General features: G+C 36.6%; 1 protein-coding gene across 2 annotated transcripts in view; it reads right to left on the reverse strand.

The window, feature by feature from the left end:
- Nucleotides 1-6951: 6951 nt before the first annotated feature.
- LOC106785860 (RNA polymerase II elongation factor Ell-like) overlaps nt 6952-27931 on the reverse strand; it is a 45964-nt gene continuing 24984 nt past the window's right edge. The window contains exons 1-9 of one of the 2 annotated variants that reach the window (XM_014746661.1): nt 22142-22860; nt 12311-12435; nt 11993-12109; nt 11207-11458; nt 11041-11111; nt 10684-10893; nt 9501-10608; nt 9240-9417; nt 6952-9120 (exon numbers count right to left, since the gene is read on the reverse strand). In XM_014746661.1, coding sequence (XP_014602147.1) covers nt 8893-9120; nt 9240-9417; nt 9501-10608; nt 10684-10893; nt 11041-11111; nt 11207-11458; nt 11993-12075 — 2130 coding nt within the window. In that variant the 5' untranslated portion in view covers nt 12076-12109; nt 12311-12435; nt 22142-22860 and the 3' untranslated portion in view covers nt 6952-8892. Of the gene's footprint in view, nt 9121-9239; nt 9418-9500; nt 10609-10683; nt 10894-11040; nt 11112-11206; nt 11459-11992; nt 12110-12310; nt 12436-22141; nt 22861-27931 lie in introns of those variants that run through there. The other variant, XM_014746660.1, reaches the window with a different exon arrangement.

Below are 27931 nucleotides of genomic sequence, written 5' to 3' on the forward strand. Positions count from 1 at the left end.
CGTAGTAACACACAAAACACAACCATTTTGACACGTTCCTTCTAATCTTGTTAAACTGATTGCAGCTTTATTTAAAGAGTTTCTAGCTCTTCAGTTGATTCTTATCAATTCCAGATATAAAATTTTTTTATTAATTTTTAATGCTCTATTTATTTTTTCCAGATTTTTACAATGACGATGATGAAAGATTAGCAGGTGAATGTGATCTTTGCTTCACTATCATCTTAACGTCCTTGCTCTTAACATTACTCCAAGAACTTTTCAACTATCTTTATTAGTTAATTGTTTACTAACCTACATTCCAATATAACAATTTACGATATATGCATATATGTAGTAATAATAACTGTCACGTCGATTCTCTTCTATTTCTTCTCTCTCTCTCTCTCTCACACAATTGTCAACACTTACAATTGGCTAATCCCGCGCTCCACAGCCAACTATACGTTTACCACCGTGCATTTTTCGCAAGTAACACGGTCTAATATTTACTATTTGAAATCAAAAAAGTCTTAAAATGATTTAAGTGAGCAATTTTATTATTTCAAACAATTTCGTTTAAATAGAAATAGTTCGTCAATTGTTGAAAATAACTCTAAGTCAAGATAACTGATAGTAACGGAAAAAGGAAAACGCTTTGCTAAGGTTAAAATACGAGATCTCCCCGATCGATCGTTAACACGTTCACGCCGGGGCCGATTTTCATATTTTTCGCTGCGAGGCGGTGTGACCCACCGGTGATGCACGCCGGCGTGAACGTGTTAAGCAACATAGATTACAGTGGGGAGATTTCCCTGAGCGGTTGGCTAAGTCTTAAGGACCATTATGCATTGTTGACAAAGTCATCAGCGACTGATTGATTGTGTTTAACGGTTTTAACAATGCGATCAATCATTGCTTTGCCAGTTGAGATACTCAACAAATTTTATCGAGAAAAGAGATTGGAATTTAGCGCATTAAATCATTCTTTCTTGATATTACGATGATTTCAGATGAATTTGTGCGATCTCGCAAAAATGATGACATTAGCGGAGAGAAAGATAGAGCAATATTGGTTGATTTTTTCTTTCTTTCTTTCTTTCTTTCTTTTTAACCTCTCTTTTCTGTGCATTGCCTTTTTTTTTTGTTGATTCAATGTTCGATCACACTCATACTTGATCTCAAACGAAATGAATACGAAATTAACGAAATGTATACGAGGGATTCTTATGTATAACAAAATTTCTAGCATCACAGTCAAAAAGTATAGTACACGCGATATAAAAAGAGACATACTCGTATTACATATATCTCTCTTTTTTTCTTTCATTTGCTCATATTCCAGTTTTTGTAGGAAAAGTAAAACGTGTCAAGGGCTCAAGTACGCCTGTCGTTTGAGAAACGAAGATATGAAAAATAAAAATGACTACTTATAATAATGATGATATGATAATGATAGAAGAAAGTCTTGATTAGATATCGTCTAAAGATCACCATTTATTTTTGTTTCTTTCCATCATCGTTCATTTGAGTTTGATTCCAGACGTTTAATAGATCCATTGATCAACGTTTTAAATCGTGTGCGTATTGGACGAAAGATAAATGTATGAAATAAGAAAAGAAGGAACGGCGTGAAAAGAAGGGCGTAAGAAGAATGGAGGAAAGAAAAGTGTGCAACGAGCGTAGAAAGGAGAAAGATGACAAATACGAAAAAAAGATTGATAAATATTGATAATGCCTACTTATATAAACAGTTACTTGATTTAAAATCTACGCGATATATATTCTTCTTATACAAAGTTATTTTTAAATTTTACGCTCCTTTACGCTCGTTTATATTTTAGATTATTATACGACGCGGCGCTTGCGTCATTCGAAGGAAGAGGCTCGAGCTTTTTTCATTTTTTTTATATTTTAATTAGCCCTTCGACTAGGCCAATTCGGCTCAGAAACGTCATTTTATTCGAACTTCCTTCCTCGTTTACAACCTTTGTTGATGCGTCCTTAACTTTTGCGTATGAAATAATGCACGTCAGATGTATGTGTATACGTATGTATATACAAGTATCTATAGTCATTTATTCACGCTTCATTACAATTGGCACTTGGATTTTTTCATCTTTCAACGGATAAATTACGTAGATATATATTATGATTTTTACATTAGATGCTAGAAAATGGTGGAAAAGAAAGGGATAAAAAAATGTAGAATAGAGGGACAGAGAAAGAAGGGCAAAAGGACGAAAAATATAGTTACCAATAGGATTTTTATATTTTTTCATCGATGTTACTTTAGCTTGTATTAAATCTATTCAACTATAATCACTCAACGATACTTCAACACTGATAACGAGATACTATTTAGGCAGTATTTAGCGTATCGTAATATTATTTTACATTTTCTTTTACTCTTTCTCTTTTTATCGTTTTTTACATTATAAGACACTTTATACACTTTATGAAAAGAATTCTGACGCGAATTTGCAAATCATCTTCGTTTCTTTTTTCTTTGCTTGTCGTTGTTAATATCGATTATTACATATATATGTATGTCATTATATCGATTTCGAACAGAAAGTCATTGAAGTAATCAGACGTTTCATACTTAATGACATAATAAGTTGTGACAAGAATTTCAAGCACAAATGTTCGCAGGAAACATCGATGATTATTTTTAACTATAAAACGAAAAGAAACGACTTGTGAGTTAACGTCAGACCATTTTCGGTTTACATTTTGATTCAAGTTTAATAATAAATGACTAATGTAAGAAAAAACAACAAATTTTACGATTTTGCTCTCTCTCTTTGTGTTTTTCACGTGTGATACTCTTTACTATTGTGTAAATGAGAAAGAAAGGAAAACAGAGAGAGAGAAAGAGAGAGAGAAAGAGAAGGAGAAAGGAAGAAAGAGAGGATAAGATGTTTAAACTTATAATTCAATGAAATTGTTTCAACTTTATAATAAGTTTTGATTCTTTTTAAAGGCATGAGTTTGTTTTAGCGAAACAATCGTTAAGCAAATAAGAGCTGACGAATATTCACATACTGTCATTTTTACACTTCAAAAATATGAGAAATCGGAAGAATTTACTAGGATAAAAGAAAAAAATGTCCATAGGGAACATGAAAAACGTGATAAACGTTTCCAAAAAATGAAATAGTTTATTGATTTTTTGTCAATGTTAAATAAATTTACACTTCCTCAAACTGTACGTTCGCGATAACAAAAAGCAACAATAATTATCTAATCGCAAGTCTAATGAATTTATGATAAAGTTATGGATAGCTATTAGTAAGAGGAACTTCTTAATCTTTCCGTTGGTCGAGATTCTTTCTCTTTTCATAAATAGCGTATACAAAATCTATATTATTTTTTACTCTACCGAATGATTTTCTAAGATGATCGTTCCTTTTGGCACCGATTATCTCTTTTTTTCATAGATTATAAATCAATTACTTTTCGTCTCTCGTAGTTAGTTTTTATATACTTAATATACGTATAAGTATGCATATACAATATATGCGTGTATGCGTCTATATATTTACAGAAGAAGGGAAAGAATAAGATAAAAAAGGGAGAGGGGAGAGAAGGAGAAAGAGAGAAAAAGAAAGAAATTATAAAAATGTCTCTTATTTTATATATATGTATGCATATCTATCAAAGAAATTATCTTGAGAGAATAAAAGTATTAATTACAATAATATTTACAAAGAATCACTCTGTGTGTGTGTGTGTGTGTGTGTGTGTGAATAGTACAACTTGGTAACTACAAAATCTTGCTGATCGTTATACACAGATGTTTTATCAGCTTCGAATCTGTCATAGCACAAAATTCGATATGTATGACACAGCACGTAAAACGATGTGAAAGGATTAACAGAGCAATCGGATTTTAATCGACGATTAGAATTTCGACTATATCGACATTTTAGCAACAAGAACGGTGAGTGTTAATAAGTAAAAAAAACGCAGAAATTAATATTTGATATTATTTTTATTACATTTTTAAATGCACTTTAAGAACGAAGAAAGAAAACAGAACTTCTAAATATCTACAAATAGCTATATAACATCCAATTTACATATAACAATGAAATATATTAACCAATTCCTTTTTACCTTTAATTACAACCTATAAAGTTCTGATCTTTTTTTTTCTTTTTTGTTTTTATATTTTTTTTTATCTTGCGGACACACACGTTTTCAGTTTTATATCTACAAGAAATGCGTACGCTTGTATATGTTACCGGAATAGTGAAAAATCAGGCAATGTTAGCAATATCCCGGTATCGTCCTCAATGCAAGGCGTTTTTTGACAATGTAGGAAACAGAAGAATTTTTACGAACTTTTCTTAAGCATTAAACATAATACTTAGACATTCTATAGAATATCAAATGCTATTTAGGCAATATTGAAAAGAATACATTATCGGACAACAGGCACACACATAGCATAACCATCACTATCAATACACACAAAAGCGAGCATGGAGCGGGTTGTTGTGTGCGTGCCGCTATACTATGCACACTTATAGACGTTGGAACTTACTTTATGCCGGTGTGTTATTATGTAGGGCTCACTGTTACTTATCGTAGTAGAAGATTATATTACGTTTGGACCGATATTCATAGAAATTGCCATGGAAAATCTGTATCTTTTGTTCCTTATTATATCGGAAGATAAGCGGATTTAGAACGAAATTTTTTATACTTGCATTCTATTAAAAATCATTCGAAGAGCATATTAAAAAATAGATTTTTTTGTTAAATAATTAAATACCTTTTTTTGTGTGCGGGTTACATTTCCGACTTTGTTGAAAAACACTTTGCATTGGGTATTGGTGACATTGTCTGATTTCTACTATTCCGGTAACATATATAAAAATAGTTTATGATATATATGTATATCATATCGTGTTTCTTCTCCTGATTCTTGTTGCAAGAAATTAATGTTAATATTTTCTCGTCAACGCTGTGCCATACGATATTCTATTGGCATTAAGGTATTTTCTTTATCGGATGGTAGTAAGTCTTGTGTATTTATGTATGGCTAATAATTCGCCAAACAATGGTATTCTTTTTATCGAACTATGATTGATTGTTGTTACACGAGATGTTAAGAGGTGAATCTTTTAAGTAATAATCAATACAAATGTTTTTTCTTTGCTTTTTAGTACAGAAAATAATACATAAACAAAAACCAGGATATACAAACAAGACAAGGATGAACTTTAAATTCAAATTCTTTGCTAATTATGCTAAAAGTATACGTAATAAAATTAACGAATAAATAAAAACACGGATTAAAATAAAAAGTGAAATCAAGTAAATATTATTTGCAGATTTACCCCAAATTCGTAGATCTTCTAAACATAGCAACGCAACACAGCACAGGAAATTGTAATAATTTCCACTTGACATATTCCTATCGTGGGAGAATCATTTATTCGTCATGATTGATTGCGTGTCTGTTTCCGCTACAACGCGCGTTCATTTGACTCTGAGTGTATATAGGTGTGTGCGTGTGTGTGCACAATAAAGCGGAGCTAATTCGTTTTCTTCCATGAATGTACTTTTACGATATGAATGGGTGCTACGAGCAATACCGGCATCTTTAGTCTTAAATACAACAAGATTTTTCTCTCGAACCGTTATTAGAAGAATATTCTTCTTTTTCGACTTCCATCAAAAGAAGGAACCAAGATGATCGGAAAAAAGGGAATGTCAGTCTAATGTTTAAATGAAGGAAGACGGTGATAACAAGGCGAGGATAAGGTGATAAAGAAAATGCAATGCAAGCCAAGGCAAGGTTATTATTTGGAAACGTTCGAAGGAAATGGTCCAACTAACTAACAGAAGAGACAATTAAATATACTCGTATTGCTAAAGTAAAATCGGTGCATTTAGAAGTGGAGGAAAAAAGCGACTGTAGATTTGCGCAGCAGACAGCTTCTTAGTTTTCTGTTAACTGCCTCCTCTCTTCCTGTTCTTTCGTAGGACAAAAGCAACATACGAGAAATTAATCGTACTCAATTATCATGTATATATATATATATATATATATATATATATATGTAATAAATGTTTACTCAATAGTTTTTTTGTTCCTGGAGCTTTTAAAGGACGGTTTGTTGGTCGATTTCACATAAAAACGAAGAATACGATGGGCAACAAGAAACAATCGTTGATTATTAACTCCTTCCTATCCTAATGATTGTAAACAAAGATAAACCTTTTGTTGGAATTATTTTTGCTCGATAAATGACTCGTTTAGAAAGCCTTATTCTATGAATCAAGGGTCTGAATTATTCTTTTGTGTTTTATATATCTTATATACAAAGAATAGAAGAGTGCAATACAAGATAAGTTGTAATAGATAAACAACTAAAGTATCTTGCCAGATATATCTTAAATTTAAATGGGAAAGAATTAATATACAATTGTCGCTCGTATTTATGTGAGACTCATTTTACATACTAATTGCGTCTTTTGCTATATATGCCATTCATTGCAATATTATAAAAACAGGTTCATAAAATAAGGAGAAAAAGTAATAACATATTTTTCGCCTAATTCAAAAACGATTAAAACAATTATTTGTAACAAAACATTAATAGTATCAAAATTTAATCAAAGAAGAAATTTGGATAAATTTTAACAATAATAATACAAAGACAGTTTAATATGAACGTTGAAAGAAATTGTATAAATCATGGACACGCATCGTATCAATAAGATAAAATGCATTATATATCGGAGGTAATTGTTAAAGATATACTATAAGATAGATTCTGTAACTTCAAGCAATCACAATAAGCTTCAATTATATTATGATTTGCCTAAGGAAAAATGCTGTTTTTTCTATGCACGATATTTAAAATATGTTTTTCATGTACGACGTGCATGATACAATCGGATTGTTTACGGCAAATCATCACGACGATTCTCATGCTTTTTCTTTCTCTCTCCTTTTTGCAAAGACACATAGCAACAGAGCAAGCATACGAATGCTTTCTCTCTCTCTCCCTTTCTCCCCCTTCTTCTCTTTGTCACATTCTTTCTTTCTCTTTTCCTCATTCCGTCTAATATTTATCGATCAGTCCTAAAGAAAGTACAAGCATATAAGTTATAATGTAAAAGTATACGAATACTGGGAGATTTCCATGCTACAGTTCGTAAACAACGTCCCAGCTTGTTTTTTGTTCATTTTTTATTTCATTTCCTTTTGATAGAAAGATGGGATAGGAATTTTAGAAAAGGCTTGGCACGTGATTACCCCTGGTACCTCTTGAACCCTCTTCTTTTTTCCTACGGTTTCAGATTTATTTTTTGTTTCTCTTTAATCTATCTAACGCTTTTAAAATGGACAACACACACTAAGAAGACGTGTGTGCACGGTAAGTAACTTGATTAAAGTAAAAACTATGTTTTATTTCTTTTTCCTTTCCACGCCTCCATCCCCCCCCCTCTTGTTTCTTCTTTAGCCCATCACTGTTTTACTTTTCCAAGTCCGTGTCGTGGACACAAAAAGCAATGCAGCTGCGGCTGTAATGCCGGTGCTGGCAACGACGACGACGACGAAAACCTTTGGACTCCATACATATATACTTATACTTATACTTACATATTAACTTATCTTATTTACCCTCTTTCTTTTCGCAATTTACGCGCGCATTTGGAGAGATCTTCTCCCTGGCCGTCTCGGTGTTAGCCGATCCTCTTTTTCTTTCCCTCCCTTTTTTTATTTTATTCATATTATTTTTCTCTCTCTCTCCTTTTTTTCATTTTATTTTTATCTTTGCCTTTTAAACGTACCGATTGTCGTCAGCCTTTTCGTGTTCTATAATCAGTGATAAATCAAGTTAAACCGAGAAGCTAGCATTGGTCGAATTTAAAACGCCAATTTGATCACGTACACTCGTCACGCGTTTTTTTCTGAACGCAAATGGAGAAAGTCAAACAATCTATATATATATATAAATGAATCCGTTTCCCTTGGTCACGCCATAATTTGAGAACGACTTTACCGATTTCACTCATATTTTTTTTTTAAGTTTTCTGATACTTTGTAGAAGATTTTTACGGAAAGAAAAATTAAAGTTGGTGGAGGTAATGCGGGTAACTTCGCCGTGGATTTACGCGTGCAGCGGGCGTTTTTTCGTGTATCTCGTTTATCGTGAATAGACTAACACGTGGTATACATGGTTGTATAGAAAAAATAAGGGAGTAAATTTTTTATTTTCAATTGAATTTTGGTTCTTCAAAATGCCACCAATTAGACGTACCGACTTAGGTCGCAGAACTCACAATGCTGCAAGTCAAACCTGACGAGCGACGCAAAGCGCGAAATGAAGTTGAACGGAATCGATGGAATCGAAATCAACAACGTAGAGATGTTGCGTTCACATGGCCAATTATATGTCGCCTGTTCCCGTGTCGGACAACCATCAACATTATTTATTTACGTGCCAGAAAATAAAACTAAAAATTGTTGTGTATCAAAAAGCATTACAACAAACAATATGCTTTTGAAATAATTTGTTGTTGTTGTTAGTTCAAATTGAATATTCACAGCTAACGTAAGACAGGTCAACGTCTGTCAGGTCACCTATTGGAGAATAAAATTGGAAACGCATTCTCCTATTGATATCTCGTAAGTCATAATACGGCAGGAAGATTGGTCGAATGGCGTTCGTTTTCGAGTCGCGCAACCTCCATTCAGTTTAATTTACTTTAGTTTAGTTTAATTTTTCGGCGATTATTAATCCAGGAACCATAAGGACCGTTAAGAAGATCAGCCTTGCAACTTTGCCGAGAAAATTCAAATTCTGCGACAACCGAGTCGCGACTGTAACGTACCGACAATCGAGAACAGACGTAGTCAAAAAAAGCCGGCCTTTTCATTGTATGTCAGTAATGCGTACTATCCGTTTCGCCCGTATCACCCATCGTGTGGTTGGGCATCCTCGCCGTGATTAACATGCTTCCGCTACTACTATTTCGCGAATCGTATTCGGCGACCAGTCTCTTTATATGGCTCAGCTTTTCGTGCAAAAATAGGAAGCGACGTTTCGTCTGTTGTTGTATCGGATCATTCTTCGTTTGCAAGTATTCCATAAGAATAATTTTGCTGACCTCCTGAAAAGATTAAAAATATCAGTGGGAAACGAAAAATAAACGAAGAATAAAGGATGACTTTGTAGATTTTAGTAGAAAACCTAGTGCGAAACTATATTTTTAATGTTCCAAATATTTACCTTCCATCCTTCTATATTTCCCATCGCTTGCTCTTCCTTCAGACGGTCTTCCAATTGCTGAAAACGCTCAGAGACCATCTCCACTTGAGCGTGCAACTTTTTATATTCTTCGTAGTCCTCATTAAATTCAGTTCTATAACGTCGTCTCTGTTCCAAGCTAAATATTGTCGTATAATTTCTGTTACAAAAGTAAATTTTGCGATAAGATCATCAATCTGTCAGATCGAAAGATGGAAAAAAGTGGTGTTGTAAATAACTTACGCGAGGTAATTAGTGTTGTTTTTGGATAAGTTGTGACTTTCCAGTGAATTGACGTTGCACGTTGATGTCGTGACGATGTTATCGTCGGTGTTAACGTTAAGCTGCGCCAAGCTTCTGTCAGAAAGATTCACAAGATTGTGATCTGTGGTGGAAGAAGAAAGGGAAGTACTAACGTGGCTGGCACTATTCCTTTGACGCGATTCTCGTTCTCTATCGCTGCGAATCCGATCGTTTCTGTCTCTTCGCTCGTTGATTATACCGTTTGATGATATAGCACTGTAACCACCGCTAGTACTATTGCTACCATCACCAGCACCAGCACTAACTCCACCCACAGCGACACCGCTCGTGGAATTAGTCACGTTGCGCGCAAGATGATCTACACTTGAACCAATGCTGTTTTCGTTACTACCTGGGATTGATTTATTAATATTTTGACCGCTGCCACCACCACCACCAGCCCCATGGTGGTTGCGATTGTTGCACATTGAATTACTATGAGTTATACTATTATGAGAATTATGACTGACGATGTTGACGTTCGCGGCATTACTCTCGCTGCTCGAAATACCGGCGTCGCTTTGATTGTTCGCACCGCTGCTATTGCTTGCTGTCATTGGACAAGTTTTGCCATTGCCGTAATTTCCGCCACTTCGTAACACTTCACTGTTGGATGTTCTTTCAGCCCGATAATCGGTACGGCGTTCACGTTGTTGCTGTTGCTGCTGTTGTTGTTGTCTCTGATCCCAAACATCATATAAACTAGCATTACCACTAGTACTTACACTGACACTTCCACCACCACCACCACCACCACCACCACCACCACCACCACTACCACTGCCACCGATACCAACAATGACACCACCACTAACACCACTACCTGTCGTCCTTCCACTCTCATTGACTTTGGAAGAAGTGGAAGACAAAGAAGAGGATGCATTTGAGCTAGGTTCAGGTTTTTTATAATGCGATATCCGTGGTTTTTTTGTCGGAAGGCCATCGTTACCCTGATAATAGCCAGGCATCTTGTTAAGAAGATTTGGCGGTGGCGCCGTTATTGCTGGTGGCGAGCCCGGATGAACGGAATTCGGTGACTGTCCGCTACCTACATTTAATACAATAGTTTGTAATCAGGTACATAGAAATTCAATAGAATAAAACATAGGATCCAGCTACGTACCACTAGATCCACCATCGCTGGATCCAGGTGGCGTAAGATTCTGAGGTTTTCTCCTCTTCAACATAGCTTTTTCTTGGTCCGTATAATATGGCCAATCTTCCTGAACGTCGTTCCAAACGTACCTATGCAGATGAAACGTGTTGTCCCGCATGAAGGCCACCTGTTTCAGGATCGTTGTCACGCTACTACGATCACGTTCCTTGATTCCTTCTAAAATAGAAAGAGATAGAGAGAGAGAAAGGGAGAGAGAGAGGGAGAAAGAAAGAGAGAGAAAGAGAGAGAGAGAGAGAGAGAGAGAGAGAGAGAGAGAGAGAGAGAAATGATGACGACGATTGATGTTTAGGGTCTTTTTCTTACCTTTGTTGATGCGATCGTATAACTCGGGCTTCTTATATGGACGCAAAGCGAGGAGGTGTATCAGACGTTCTCTGCACAATAAAAATGAAAAGAAAGGAAGTGTTATAACGGTATTACTATAAATGAAAACATTTAATGTTATTCATCTGGAAAAGAAGATGCGTACTTGAGTGGTCTTCGCATGATGTCGGAAACCTTTTTCTCAGGTTGATTACGAACCATCGGTTGATTATTGATAGGAGTCAATTTGTAGGTGGAAGATAATCTTGATTGATTACCACCTGTAGACGATGGCAGAACGTTTGATGATTCTCGATATCTCGCATTGTTCGACACCGGTTGTATCGTTTTATTAACGGTACTTTTAACTTTTACTTTTCGGCCAATATCCGGTCCATTTGCTTTGATCACCCTGGTACTAAAAATTATCAGAAACAACCAATTAATTGTATATAATGATCAAGAGAAGCATATTCATTTCCCTTCCCCCGGGACGCAGAATTGTACGATTTGTCGTTATGCAATATGTTCTCGCGTGAACTGTACCACAGTGCCGCAATAAAGCACTTGCCTTTCTTAAGGGAAAGAGTTGGGGGATGGGAGGGACTCGATCGGGGATTCAGTCGTAATGAAGTTGCACTTGTGAGGGCACTCTTAGCCTTGGCCGTGGTTCCTTCGTTAAAGAAATTAGCCTTCGCGTTTCGCGTAAATACGGCTTACGATTAATTTCATTATTCCTTTTTTTTTTTTTTTATTCTATCACAACATGAGAAATATCAATGGCTTTAAGAATTTAGCAAATATTATAAATAATCCAAAGATCTTTTTCTTTCGTAAAAATGAAATACTTTAGTTAAGTTCAATTTCCAAATTTGTTTCGAACGTTCATTTGGAATTGTTTGTTGGTCAATTTCGTTTTTTTTTTTGTTGATTATCAACGTTGACTACTTACCATTTATTCTTATTATTTTCTTCTGCCACCGCCATTCGATGCCTAGTTGTCTCGTAGACGTCGTCATTCGCTTGTATTCGCATTTTATATGGCAGTGCTCCGAGGCTTTCCAGGCTCCTGCGTGAAGAAAGATAATTGTGATAGCAGGCCTACATACATACGTTGAAAGAAAGAGTTTTGTTCCGTTCCAGTTTACATTTTTAATTGACGTATTGAACAATCTGTTTTTACTGTACTTTGAGGATCATATTATTAATATTGATACAATTTACAAACAAGTTTTCGAGAAAAGGAAAATAATTACAAAAGGATACTTACGTTGGACCTGTTTGTTGAATGCACTCGAAGCCACCCTGAGGTCCTTCAATATCTTGATTGCCAGATAGGCTGAAGGTGAAACCTGCCGAGCCATGGCTAGATTGCGTGGATGGAAATGACAGTTGCTGAAATAAAAAAGAAAAAGTAAAAATATGTCAATTTTTATTTGGTGCGATAGAAATGACGAAAGATTATTTTATTTTTTTCTCCTTTACGCACTTAAGCCCTTGCACTATAACAAAGTGTGAAACGCATGATACGCTTTACAGCCTAAACGTAAGAAACACGAGTCCAGTCCTACTTGAAGCGAATTTTTAGCATCGATACTCATTAAATTGATTTTTTGTATTCTTATTGTAAAGAATAAAGAAATCTCTTTCTTTTTTCGCGTTGGTTCCAATTTCTTCGAAAGTCAACTTCTCTCTCCCTCTTTCATTTCTTAGGTGAGCTCGGATCGAGCAACGATTTCGCAAAAACTGATCGTACGGAGGCCTCTATTTCCCTCATCTTTCCTTTCTCTTTTCTCCTTTCTTTTTATTTCCTTAAACTCATGTCCTGTCTAAAGAACTGTAGGAGGTGATACTGGCTCCTGACATTTCAGAAATTACGACTGAAGACATTTTTTCATTCTTTCCGTTTCTCTTTTTACATTGTCCAAAAGCGAGTGCGTATGAAAAAGAGAAGAGAGTAAACTCTGATGCAAACTAATGGCAAATTAATTCCTTTGTGTAAAGTCTACCTCATTGAAGGATCGATAAAAGAGTGTGGAAAAGTTCTTACTAATTTGAAGAATCTAGAGGAAGCGAGAGAAAGAGAGAGAGAGAGAGAGGAAGGAAGGGAGGGAGGGGTGTGTGTGTGTGTGTGGAGAGGGAGAAAGTAAGCTCGGTATTCGAGCTTCTCTGACGGGAATATGGACGCGTCGAGGCCAGGAAAAGGAGGAAAAGAGGTCTTCCTCTCGTCGAACGGTATCTTTTAAATGAAAGGACGAAAGGTCGAATCGTATCAGAAGGCGATATGAAAGTTCCACGAAGGGAGCGAGCGCTCGTTTCAATTTCACTGCGCAGCACGCGTACGCGCGCATATGCGTATTTCCACTTACCGAATTGACTAAACTGTGATCGGGATTATCGTCGCGAAGCGATCTAAGATTTGAATTTATTTTCGATCGAAGTAAAAGATACTCGGTTGCTTACTAAAGTACATTCGCGAGTGGTCACGATTGTCAAAGTGACGAGAACGCCCACTTACTTACTCTTGCCGTGCCAGCTTCGAATTATTTCTGTCGTAAAGGCCGTAACAGTTGAGAGACGACGCATACGTGACATTTTCGTGAACGAGTTAGCGCCGTCGTGCCGCTTACAAAACAACCCGTTCAAACTCCTAATAAAAGCAAAGGATCCCATTTTATTTATTGTTAGTTGGGAAACTAACTTGAGAAACGTACGAATTTGAATAGGAAGACATGGACGTAGAAGTTTTATTTGCGTTTTAGGGAACCAACTCCTAACGAAAATTGGCATGAATAAATAAACGTAGAGCTTCGCGAATTGTTTGGTAAAAAATAGATTTCTTTAGTTCCCGAGAAGGAGAACTGTCATTGGCCGCTCGCCATGTTAAAGAGCTTTTAGCTGCTCTGCGAATAGTGCTTCTTTTTTCTGGACGCATTTTCGCGAAACACCATCGAATTTACGAAATAAATGTAATTGTAAGAGCACGTTAGGCAAATCGCAGATCGTTGCTTGTGGTAAAAGAAGGGAGAAAAGAAGGGAAACCTTGTAGTTTACATTCGATGTAAAATACTTATGATAGTATACCGAGGCTTCGTATATCGGGCTTTCGTCATCCGCTTGCGTCATACTTTTCAGCCCCTCTTGCCCTCTCTTTCGGTGGTCCATTGACTCTTCCCCTTTGGACATTGAAAATTTGTTTGAATTGTCGTTTGTCTTCTTTATACAGTTCTTGATACAGCTGCGGCGACACAACGTGTGACGATTACGAGGAGAGAATACAATTAAATACTAGGGGGCTCATATCAAAGTTGGCCAAACAAATATGAAAATGGATAAGAATAATTAACCCTTTACGGACTACATCTCAGCTAAATAGGATAATCTAAATATCTTCTTTGTTTAAAATCGAATTAAAAAGCTTCAAAGGAAAAAACTGCGCTATCTATTGCAAGAGGAAAATGTAATGATTGAAAGAATTTTTTCTAGAGATTATATTTTTACGAGATTACAAGATTATTGATGTTTCTTTAATATAGGAATCATCCTATATTTTGTTTTGCGATATTCTCGTAAAGCATGGAAAATCGAATTCAAAGGTCCTTCTTAACATTATCGTTTCTATCATTTATTCTTGAGATATTTATATTTAAAGATAATTAGAATTAGAAATCTCTGATATTTGGAATGTTGATATCTTTGAGTGGTACGAGCGACAATGTCGAAATGTGGCCTGGCAATCTGAAAGAACTTTCTTGACAGCGGCTTCTGTGCGTCGCGTCCGCAAAGGGTCGAGAAGTCAAGAAAGGTGGTACATCTTTTGAAATTCGTACACCCGCATTTGACGTTATCCTAATATAAAATTGTAGGGAGAGAGAGAAAGAAGCAGAAGAAAACTCGAACGGCTCTCGAACGGCTCTCGAACGGCATTCGAGAGCGCACGGTCGTCCTCGATTTGGGATGAAACGGCATTTGGCACAAGGTCATTTTTACTTGCTGCGCATAGGTATATCGAGTAGATAACACTGAGTCCTCGCGCATGAGCAAGATTACAATTACAGTATCGAGGATACGAACGAACGCGTCTCGATTATTCTCACTACACGTTCGATTTTCTACACCCTACCAAAATATAATGATTTATAAGCCATTAGTTAAAAACTTGTTCGACATTTGGGAGATGATTCCGTTAATGTGCACGACGGCATTTAAATATTTAATTTCTTTAGTTAAAATTCTTAGAAATAGCAGCTCCCCGGCGCCGCGTAAGTGGTTGTCGGGGATGGGGGCTTTTTCGCAAGCCGATCGCAGAAATTCCTGGTCACGCATCGGCGATCGTTTCTTCCCGTGCCTTCGTTTAATTAGGAAAATATTTCATTATTCTCGCGCAATAGCCGACGTTATTACGAAATCGGGATGGCGACGGCGATCCCTTTCTAACGCGCTCGAGAGACGCCTTTTCGTTCTCCGATTTCGGGTTAACGATCGGAGGTGAAAGGATAACCGATAACCAAGCAAGCTTTATGATTATAATTGTAGCCTTCGCCACACGTTTTTCCCCTCCTTTGAAAAGTGACGTAATCCGAGCTTCGTTGAAATCAAACTCGATGGAAATTCTCAAGTTTAACGGCGATACGTAAAACGATCCACGTTGAAAATGGCGGGCCGATCTTTATAATAAACGATGAATTATTTATTTCATCATTTTTTGCACCTTCACATTGATAGTCCAATTAAATCTGATTAAATCGTGTTGATTGTTGTTCCCAATCGATCAAATATCGATGATTGAGCAATAAATATAAACGCGTTAAGGACTTTGTTCTTAGAAAGTTTGACCCACGAAGTTGTTGAAAATTGAAAGAAACTGCTGAGAGTGGTGGCTCACTTTCGTTTCGGAACACGCGCACATTTCCAAAAGTGTTCGTCATCAAAAAAATTAGTATTCCTGATCTGGAAAAGACCTAGATATCGGGTCATCTCGGCCACGAATTACCTAACGCTATCCACGCGTCTTCGAGAACATCTACTAGTCCACCTTATTCTACCCTTGAGCGAGCTAAAAATATTGGCAAAAAGAAAGGAGAATACGCATATAATCAGGCAATGAAGAAACGACGATAAATTCATTCCCCTCTGTAGCGTCGAGCCAAATTCTCTAAAGACGAGCGTTTCAACTTGAAATAAAAATTCTGCGCTCGTTAGACTTTGTTGCTAACCAAAATGTGTATGGTGTAAGCAATCCACGTGGGATTAGCGCAACTTTAAAAAACTTTTTGGTCAACGCGTTAATTGTCTTCTGTCACCTTCGTAGAGCGTTGATTTTTCGTGAAAGGTAAAAGTCCTGACCCCTATAAAAAAACCTGCATCCATAAATGAGATAGAACCCCTATAGATACTAGTCTATATTCTCTGCAGAGTATTAAATAAAGCGTAACGCGACGTTAATAACTTGTTTCGTTACCGCCAGTCTCGAGAGTAAGATTTATCGAACGACAATGTATTCTTATCGCGCTAAAGAGTACGTATCACCCACGCACGCGCACCGCTACCACCAAACGATTATTATCCCGACGCGCTCGACGTCCTTGGTATCGATTATGGAAATGTCATCGGAGATCGAGTCGACGGGCCTTGATCCAAGCACTACCGTCGATTATCTTTCAAAGATTTAATCACTATGAATGCTCAATTTGCCATTAACATCAGAGATATTTGACCGGACAAAAGGAAGGGAAGAAGAAAGTACCTAGGGACGGCATTAACATTAGGCTATATTTGCACCCTGAATGACTTGTTCGATTCGTCCGTGATTCACTCGTAACGAACGAATCCTTGAGAGACATACAAACGGAGGAAGAAAGAGAGAAACTATAAATAATACTTTTCTGACTCATCAATCCCATCGTATCGTACGTGCCAACCCTCCCACAAGCCTCACGTTCCAAAACCTCACGTTCCAAAACCATCAAGATTACTCATTTTCATTCATTCCAAAAATGAAACATTTTCTTATTGCTTATTGTGCACTTCCAAGTTATCCCTTGTTTTTAATCGCTTTTCATGCGTTCAATGTAGGAATCTGTATTTCTTTTTCCTCAGTCGTGTGTGTGCCTTACTTACACTAATGAAATAAAGAAAAAATATCATTTGGAAGATTAGAAGCTAGCGCACAGAGGATTCGGCGAGAAAGAAGCTAATCGAAATTCGGAAGCAAATTTAATTGGATGGCTTGCTTGTTTTCTCATAAAGTAGTATGTCAGTAGGTTATAGCGAGCATTATACGCGATACGACAGTCCGAATTAGGCGTGTCCTTTGTTGGCATCAAACGCAATGCAAATCCTAAACGGTAAAAAAATCGAGTTCACGTAAGTCCACGGAGAAAGAAGAAAACAATTAAAGATATAATTGTAGTCGCTTCGTTCAATAGACATTACGAAGTATATGTACATACTTTGATGATGTATATGTGTTGATTTGATAAAGAACAGTGGTAGAGCATCTCTTACCGATGCTATTATTACGGGCGTCATTTTACTTTGACAATGAGAACCACGAAAGAATAAACGTAGAGTCAAGAGATAAAACGAGAACGGGAGAGGGGAAGAGTTGAGCTTAACAAATAAGAAGTATAAAAACAATAATGAGAACTTGTTTCGTGTTAAGCCGATAACGAGAAGGTAATTTCATTGTCAGTCTGAAATAACATGTTTCTGATAAAAGAAGAAAAAAAAACAGAAAACTACGGAACGATATTTTTAGCGCAAGAATATTTTATAAGCGAGCGTTCGTTTTTTGTTTCGTACTTTTTTTAATGAATAAATGTTAAACAAATGAAATATACAAGAACCTTTTTCTAAATTTTCCATTTCTTCTTCTCTACTTTTTTTTCTCGATTGCCTGAAAAAATAAAGTTTTGTAGTAGCGATCCAGACTCAATACCGAGAACGAACACGAAGCCGAAAATATATATATACATAGGTGGACAAAATCAAAGGTCGAACGAAAATTTGACGCCAATGCGTTTTAACTTAAAATACCTCGTATATCTTATCTTTAGAAGCTTTTTGTTTTACTTATTCGATTCTTCGATCGAATTTAATCACGTCGAAGCGAGAGAACATCCGTTAGGGATCCACGAACTTATTCGTGACGTATTGACGTCGCTTTGAATTCTTCCCACCCCTCTCGAGAAATTCAGTAATGTTTCAAGAAGAACAAAATGGTCGTCGAATTTTTTCTTTAAGGAAGAAATTAAAGAATCAAATTTAATCAGAGGAGAAAGTTTAAAATTGAAAGAAAAAAAACCCATTTCAAGTTTTTTCTCGTTTTCTTTCGATGTTCTTCGCGTATCGGAGACGGTTCGCGTGCAGTTTTTGCAATTCAATTTGTATCAAGTCCGTTGTAGCCGTTGACTTTAGCCATATTTTTCATTTTTTTTTAACGACTTGTTTATTTTCCAAGAATTCAAATTGACCTCCGTCGACGTTGAACACGGTCCATCGATAACATTATTTACCGATGACGTAGTAAATGTTTTTTTTACATTAAATGTAAAAAACGACCAATAATAAGATAAAAAGGAAGACAATAAAGAAATAGTTTAGAATCTTTCTTTATCGAAAGAGAGAGAGGGAGAGGAGCACGCTTGGCAACGCACTCTCAAGATCGAACGCGCATGCGAATCACTTGGATAATGGATTGTATGAGAGAAATGTCTTATCGCTCTTCAAACTTATATTAGCTATGTAATAAATCTACTTGTTTTGTGACTTTGCTTCCTACTTGTTGAACACTAAACCAACCACGATCGGTTAAATGATTAGTTTTTAATTTGCGAATTAAAATTCTGAATTCAATGTTATTGATTTAGTTCATTTCATTACACGAATCGATTATAATTCTCGATTATAATTATAAATAGAGTTTTATTCGTTATTTAAGTTATTATCAAATTTATTATTATATTCAACTGCAAAAAAAAAAAAAAAAAAAAAAAAAAGAAAATTATTTTTGTTAAAGACCAGTTATTTGACCGGTTACGATATAGAAAGTATACATAAACTGTCGGCAGATCGAGTATTAATCTTGTGTGTGTGTATGAATATATATATATATAATATATCAAATAATATATTTCTTTCGTTTTGTCTTTCTTTTTCTATCTCTCTTTGGATTAATATAGATTGAACAATACATGGGACGACATCTCTACGACAATGACAAGATAGTGTTATCGCGATTCCACTATTATTAGAACGCGCAGACGTTATCGGTTAGTACAACGAACGAAAGGAACGCAAATACTAAAAGGCTCGTGTTTATTATACAAACTGTTTATCCATTACTCCACAAATTTCCCAGACTGTAAATCTTACATATGAATATATGTATAGGTATACATATATTTTCGTTCAGGGAGAGAACAATCAAAGATATACGTCTCGAATTGGAAATGTTGCTTATCGCTATTGGCTCACCTTAACCTTGAAACAAATTTTATCGGAGAGATTCGCTAAGCAAAAGAAAAGGATTCTATATTTTGAAGAATATTTTCGACGCTTTCTAAGTTGAGGATGAAATTCTCTCTCTTCTCGAGCACTCGAAAACTCTTGTGAAATCAAATAAATGAATGGCTTCTACTCGAATTCGAAATTTGGCTGATTCAAAGATTTTCTAATAAAAGCTGAACGAAAAAGTCTAACTAAGCATACGGACGAACTCGCCTAATAACGTAACGCGAAATAACGCGAATAATAAAGTTGTCGAAAAAAGAGGAAGAAGAAGAAGAAGAAGAAGAAGAAGAAGAAGAAGAAGAAGAAGAAGAAGAAGAAGAAGAAGAAGAAGAAGAAGAAATCGAAACCGAAGCTGAATCCGGTGTTGAAGGCTGCGCCACTCGCAGTAGGCGTTTACGCAGTGAAAATAAAAATCTATTTAAATGTCAAACCTCTCTCTATCCCTTCTATCTCTCTGACGGTTGCGTTGATTTTCGATTGCGTCGTTTTTGTCGCCGTGGAAGAAGGATTTCTCTTGTTATTCCACGCTCGTTCCTACAATCGAATCCACCATTCGAGACCATACGCGCCACGTCGTTGTCAAGATATTGGACGAGTTTTTACACAAAACTTTCCGTCCCCGAATGGTGCTCATTAAAAGCATCTCTTTTTTTTACCTGATTGTGAAAACGCCATATATTTCACCATATGTACATAAGCCTTCTCTTCATTGTGTTAAAAAGCAAGCAATTGCATCATTCTTACATTAATATATATATATATAGAGAGACAGAGGAAGAATTCATCTATCATATGTTAATCCATTTAAGCGATCACGAAGAACTTTCCGATGTTATCTCGAGGAAAAGAAGAATGCAAAGCTATTACGGTTTTAATTAATCGTCTATATAATACAAGGGAAGGAAAATTGTAAAAGAAGAAATGTATCAAAAGATATTAGATGCTTGAGAGAGAAATAAAGAGAGGAAGAAGAGAGAAAAGTATCGTAACACAAGCAAAGCATTGCCAAAGCATTGCCAAAGCATTGCCAAAGCATGCCAAGGTAAAGAAAGTGAATTTCCGTTTTCTCGATGATCCCGTAAAAGATCTCTCACCTAGTCGGAAGTAATTACGATCGGATTTCTTAGAGTGGCTTAAGTAGAGATGGTGTCTTTTTCCGTTAGAATAAAAGAGAAAAATAAAGAAGCAGGCAGCTCTCTCCCGCTTAGATTACTCTCCCGCACAGAAGACGAACGTGAAGCGTTTAGAGAGCGTGAAGCGTCCTTATAACACATCCATCGAGATGGACGGATAGAGTCATGGAGCTAGTCTTCTCTCTTTCGTTTTCTTCACCGAGACCGACCTCGGCGACATTAAAGATCGGCAAACGTGCTCGGCCGACGTTCTAGAAATCGCCCGCAGAACTTTCCTTCTTCGTTTGCTACTATCATTTTCTTTCCGACGATCATTATTTTCGATAGATAACAATTTTTTATTCAATTTTAAATTAGAGAACAGATACGCCTTTCATTTTGACGACGTGCAGGTAGGGCTTCCTTTTGGATAGGGAACACGAATGAATTTCGCTAGATTAATGTACGAAAGGAAAAGCGACCCCTACGATAAGCAATTTTAAGCCGAGTCAAACTAAAATGTAAGATTTTTTAACAGGAATGAATTGGACGATTTCCTCTCCTACGCAACATCCACTTTTATTATTATCCGCGACGAGTTAGAGTTTTGATCAATTCTAGGACATTTTCTTTTTTTTTTTCATCTGAAAATTTAAGTGCGCCTCTTTGTAGTTTGACTTTCCGAAAATTTTCTCTTGTTCAAGCAAAGAAGGTTACGAACCGCCAATTACTACGTATTATAGTAAAAATGCGTGCTCGTCTTTCTCTTTTGTACTCTTATTTAGTGAGCAGCTCTCGAAATCACCTTGAATGAGAAAAGAAGAGAGGAAAAAGAAAAGCAGGCGAAGGCAAGAGCTCACTTGCGGACCTTGGATCGATGCGCGTCTCCGTTACGACTGCTACTTTCCTCTCGATGAACTCCCACCTAACACGTAACATGGGTATTTACGCATATCTTCTAATGATAAGAATCTCACTTTCCGTTCTTTTTTTTCCGTTATACTAAAATAAGGGAGCCACGATGTAAGAATCTGGACCGATGGTCTAACGTGGGTTGTTCTCTTTTGTTTGGCGAACCACGCCCAAAAATTCTTGAAGACGTCAAATGACGCATCAATGAACGATTTTGCTGCTTATTCCCCATCGATTATCCGTATATATTATTTATATATTTATATACGTAAATCCATATGTATTTTTGTGTACTTTTTCCTCGAGAGTAGAATCGACTCTAATTGTAAATATCCGTTCGTTTGACGTCTCTTTGACGACTACAGAGACGTAACCGAAACGTCGTCGGTTACTAGAACGATAAAAATGTTGTCACTGATGATGATGATAATGACGACGATGACGACGACAACCACGGTAGGTATATAACAACTCGATGCTGGTGGTATAGTATTGAATTAGAAGAGGACGAGAGCGTGTTTTCTACGTCACTCCTCTAGAGGTCGTCGATTTCCGTGACCTACCCCAAGCAAGTCGTGCACGTGACATTTCCCAAGTCATTGATCACGCTTGCACGTGCCTTTCTCCTTTATTATTTCCTGCTCTTTTTCCTTTCTTTCTCTTTCCGTTGTTATCGAATATCAAAACGGTTTTTTTCCTCTACGATGTTGTTATTTTATCTACTTCTTTTGCTCTTTTTCACAATTCGTATATGCATACATATATATGCGTTCTTGTAGCTTCGTTTTCTTTTCTTTTCTTTTCTTTTCTTTTCTCCTCTCCACTCCTCCTCCTCCACCACCCTCACTCGCTCTTTCTCTTTTTGCTTAAACTACGAGAAAGAAGCCGGCAGATAAAATTGTGAGGTAGAGCGCAACAGCAACGACATATCGATCGATTGAAGCGCTTCAGAGCCAGCCGCGGCGAGTGGCTGATTCCAGCTCGAATCGCATGGCTTTATATACCCGCGAGCGACGATCACGTGGCATAGCTCGGCTTACCCCACCAATAGAGGCGAGCTCTCGAGCAAGCTCTCGGGTGCGCACGTCGCACAGTCTGACCAAATCTTCAAAACCTGGAAAAAAGTCCACGAAACAACTTTTCTTTGAGGAGACTTTTAACTATAGGAATATGTTTAGTGGACCCCGTATTGTCTTTTCTAAACTATTTCTAATGGATAAACGTTTATGCACAGCTGTAAATTACCAATTGAAACGTGAGTATCAAGCGCTCGCATTTATGACTTGCTGCGTACCAAAAATTATGATGATCTCTTTACATGCTCACATACTGCAGTTAATGCAGTTAATATTGGCCACAATTCAACATATAAATATGCAATCTTCATTTGAAAGTAAGTAAAATTGAATAATGTTTTTAAAATATTTAGCCACTAGCTAATAGAAAATATATTTATACGGGAGACGGTATGAGAAATATTTTTTTAATAAACTCTAAATTACAAATGGCGCCATATAACAAGTTCTAATTGGAATTAAATTGTTTATTAAACCTTTACTTAATAAATGATCTAAAAATTAGCTACACATATTTGCCTAATTATTTTATATCCACGATTTTGTACAGTAATATACAACCGTACTAGTTATTCACTATTTTATGTACATTACAAATAAATATAATATAAGCTAATAAAAAAATATTTTAAACATTAAAATTTTTAAGAATAAAAATTAAAAACAAAGTTTTTTTGTTTAATATAAATTCTTTGATTTTGAGCTCGCTATTATGTTTTTCAACAAAATTGATGTCAGACTTATAATTGGCGACATCAAAAAACCCAACATACTAATTTTCAATAAAATGATACTACATTTTTAACTTATATCCACGTTTTCGGGATTTAGCCACTCTGTGTGCGTCAGACGGAAAATTGTTACGGCAATCATGGACGTTCAGGCTTCTCCAAGAAATTTTTAAAGCGCCTGCGTGCCTTGTTCATTAGCACATTCTACCAATGGAACATCAGACGGAACAAGCGAATATTCTGTTTATTAGGTTTTTCTTGCTGTCTCGATGATTATTGTTTGATTCATTTAATATCTATTTTTTTTCCAAGATTTTACGACGCGAATGTAATTCCCCTTACTTGTTATCGCTCGATTAATTCTAACTTTGAGAATGTTATCAAGAAGAAGTAAAGAGAAAGAGAGAGAGAGAGAGAGAGAGAGAGCATGAAGCAGCAATTTATCAAAAGTCTTTTCCGAAGAAGAAGAGTATTTCGATGACTGTTTGTTGATACGGGATTCGAGCGCAGAAAGAAGATAAGACAAGGAAGGGTAGGGGAAGGGGAAGGGAAGGGGAAGCGAAGAAAAGCAAAGAGAAAAGTGGATTCGGGTTGTGCCGTAAACGACCTTCTTAAAGGCAGCCCACGTGAGGTAAGGGAGGGGAGGAGGCACGGAAGACCGTTGCGATAGTAACCTACATAGCGCCGGCAGGCACGCCGAGCCGCTTAGGCTCTCGGTGCGCGACCACCGCAACGTGCTGCGATGGATTCCTTGGATTTTCAATGAGACTTAACCAGACGAATTCTTGCATTTTCCTTCCTGAAACGAACCGATGACCGATATGTCACGAGTAACGAAAGAATAACGACAAATAAGAAGTTAATATCGGAGTAGAGAGAAGAGAAGAAGCCAAAGAAACGCTACTCTAGGAAGAGTATGCTGGCTCAACGACGAGACACTTCAAAGTAGAGCTTTTTAAATGTCGTTATACGCGACCTACTGACATTGAAAGTCGTTATCGTATTAGAAAAGGAATCGGAGGTGCAAGAGCTTCTTTCGATTGCTGATTCGGAGGATACAATTTAACTTTTTTCATCATTTTACAACTGTCCTTTCTTAATATTTAGCTAATATCGTTATCCTCGATGCGATAATCGCGCAACTATTTTCTACATTTTTCAAAATAACCTTGCGACCGCGTATTAGGCAATTCATCACTTTTCTAAATATCTTTCTTTTTCTTTATACCTTTTTACGAAGTCTTTTAATTTATTTGTGTTTTCTCCATTATTGATTCGATTTGTATCAAGAAAATGTGAAAATGGAAAGAATGTACTAGGGATATGTCGTCGACGATAGATAAATCGAGAGGACTCGGTACTATTGTAGTATATGGCATCATAATTCATGTGAAAATAATGAAACAACGTGCGCTAAAAGTAGCCTAAAAAGTACAACCAGTACTAAATTCCTAAAGAGGAATTGCGCAAGCAACTCTGACGCGTATCGAATATCGTTCGGATTCGTAGATATCGTTTTGAGAGAGAAATTGTGCGACAAGAGAGACGACACTTAGAACAATTACAAAAAATTCTGTTTTCTCGCGAAGCGGCTAGCATAAGATCCGACATTGTCTTTCTCATTTCGGAAGTTTTTATTATTAGAGGAAAAGAGAGTTTGGAGACGAGTAGGATAATATCGCGTTTATCGAAATAAAATGATGGAACGATTGCCTTGCCTTACCGTGATTGAATTGGAATGTTCAATAGGTTGTTCTTTGCTGTTGCGCAAGAATGAACGCGAAGGTTTCGACGCAATTTAGACGTAATACCACGCATCCTGGCTTGACGTCACTGAAGGAAGCCCTTCGAAATGGAAATTTGTACGAGTTATTCTCTCCCCCCCCCTCTCTCTCTCTTTGCTTCTTTCACGAGACAAGCAGAAATCGAACCGGCCTCTGGGACACGCTCGAATGTGTCCAACTTTCGAGACGATCGACGAACCGTGATTGATCGCGAATACGAAGAAGAGGAGGTGGAGGAGTAGGAGGTCAAGGAAAAAGAGAAAAACTGGCTCGCAGATCTGTCGCAAAGAAAAATAATCGCTACCGTCGCGACTTTTGGCGTAAATCGCAAAGAAAAAAAATATAAGTTTGACGATTCTCTTTCGAAGCATACCTCGATCGTCGCGGAGCTTCTCTTTCTCTCTCTTTTCACGATGCCAATTGAAGTTTTCAATGACAAAAAAGCAATTTAAATGTAAATGTTAAGTTTACCGGGTGCGGCCACATTGTCGCGTACGTATTAGTAAAAAAAAAAAGAACTAAGTAAAAGAGAGTAAGAAAAAGTGAGACTTTCTTCGCTCATTTTGATGATCTTTTGTATTTTATACTTTTACTTTAACAAAGAATATGCTAAAAGTCTTCTTTTAATCAACATCATGAATAGTATTAAAATCGAAATTGCGCCAAGCAACATTTCACTTTTTTCAAAACTATTTTTCTTCGTTTGCGATTTGGCTATTTACGTAGATGATACGCGAATGAAGTATGTAACTGTATAAATCTGAACTTATCTTTCGTTTTTCTCATTGTTTTCACGCGTTTCTTATTCGACAAATTTCCGATAATAAATATCAACGGATTTGAATTTTTGTTCTGTTCATTTGTATTTCTATATCTCTTTCCTTTCATCTTTTCGCGGTTCTCCGCTGGCTCCACGCCTAGACGCACAAAAATACGGGGGCAAAGAGAAAGAAAGAAAGAGAAGGATAAGAGAGAGAAAGATCAGCTGTGTCGAGCGACGTATAAATAATTCTCGGCCCACTTCCATGTCGTTTCGCCGATCAAAAGACGAACCAAGGGAGGCTGTGGAAAGTAGACAGGGGTCTCATGTTCACGCTCACGCAACTTTGAAATATCTCCAGAAAGTCGCTTATTTGCAACAATAACGATCATTACATTGATAATTAAGCGTCGATTTAAGGTGTATCCTTGAGGTCTATCCTTAAGGTGTAATATGACATTCCTTACTTTACGTAATTGAAACATTTCTGACAAATGTCCGAGTTATTTACAAAATACGAAAGACGTTCTCACTTCTGCGATGAAAACGTGCTTTTGTTAAGTAAATATAAGAAATATTCGAGGAAAAGTTTGTTATGCATTTTTCGTTTCGATTTGTATAAATACATCATCTCAAAAAAATGCGCCAAAAGATATAATAAAGCGTTTCCTTTTTTCTTCCGAAGAGATTTACTATTTTCAGCGTAGCATTAAATTAATATTAACATATCGTTGATATCATCGATATTCTTAAAAACTCGAAAAACTCGTATCGTATTGGTAAGCACCAAGAGAACTGTCTACAACGTTTATTATATAGATAATGTTGCGTAGATGATAATTTATTTTTTGTTGCAAATCAGAAGACAAGCAAAAAGAGAAGGAAACCTATGTGATTGACATATCTTCCATAGACGCGGCGTCGACGTTTCATCAGATGCATCAGCGGTGTTTTTAACTGCAGCAAACAAACCTCTTTCTCTCCCTCAGTCTCTTTCTTTTTCGCCCTTTCTTTATATCTTTTCTCATCCATTCATTCATTCCGCTTTTTTACTCTTGCAATTTCATTGTACTTTGATCTTCGTGCACGACGACGTATCTTTTTTCGTGACCTTTTTCGCGTATCATCATCGATTTCTTGCTAAAATTGTAAGCTTTGTTTAAGCGAATAAAAATACAAAAATAATAGAAGGCCAAATAGAAAAGAATAGAAAGCGGATGTGGAAGATGATCTCAAGGACGAAGATTGCACTTTCCTCGAATGCGCATAATTCCCATCGAAGACGCGATATGCGGGCCACTAGCATCTCTCTTACAAAGATTAGTTATTAATCTTAACTTGTTAATAATTAGTAAGATATTTGAACAATCCTTTTGTTTTCTCTACGATTCGATCAAGAATTATTAAAAGCTGGACAAATTTTCTTACGTCATCTTGGAAAAAGTTAGCTCGAGGCAAACAGCAAGGACGAATTCCAAGCCTCGAGGAGGTGGTATATTTGACGGAAAGAGCTCTCGGGGTGTGTGTGTCCTTGAAACGCGATGCGAGTTGCCGAATCCGTGCCCTATAAGAAATTCCGCCCAACTTGGTAACGACGAAGGTAGCGAAGGAAATTCGTGTATGGGAAACAACGGTATGGCGAGCTCCATTCAGTGTAAAGCCAGCAATGTAACGGTTTCCGGGCAAGGATGTGGCACAGCCTACATACCTTTGGTATCGTGAAAGGAGAGAGAGAGAGAGAGAGAGAGAGAGAGAGAGAAGGAAAATAAGACTGAGACTACCATTGCAAAGTACAAGAACAAGATAATACCAATGAATAGGAGGACGAGAAAAATGCTCTCTTATTTTGAATTCGCCATACGTTTTGCCATTTTACCACCGTCCATCTTTTTTTTATTAAGAAATCAGACTGACTAAGGTAACGAAATATAAATGGAAGATAATTGAACAATGTACAAAGTAAAAGTAATGTTAAGTAATAAAAAGAGATGTGTACGAAGCA

The sequence above is a fragment of the Polistes canadensis genome, unplaced genomic scaffold (genome assembly GCF_001313835.1).
Source record: "Polistes canadensis isolate GaletaPanama2010 unplaced genomic scaffold, ASM131383v1 scaffold_58, whole genome shotgun sequence".
In the NCBI taxonomy this organism is placed as follows: domain Eukaryota; kingdom Metazoa; phylum Arthropoda; class Insecta; order Hymenoptera; family Vespidae; genus Polistes; species Polistes canadensis.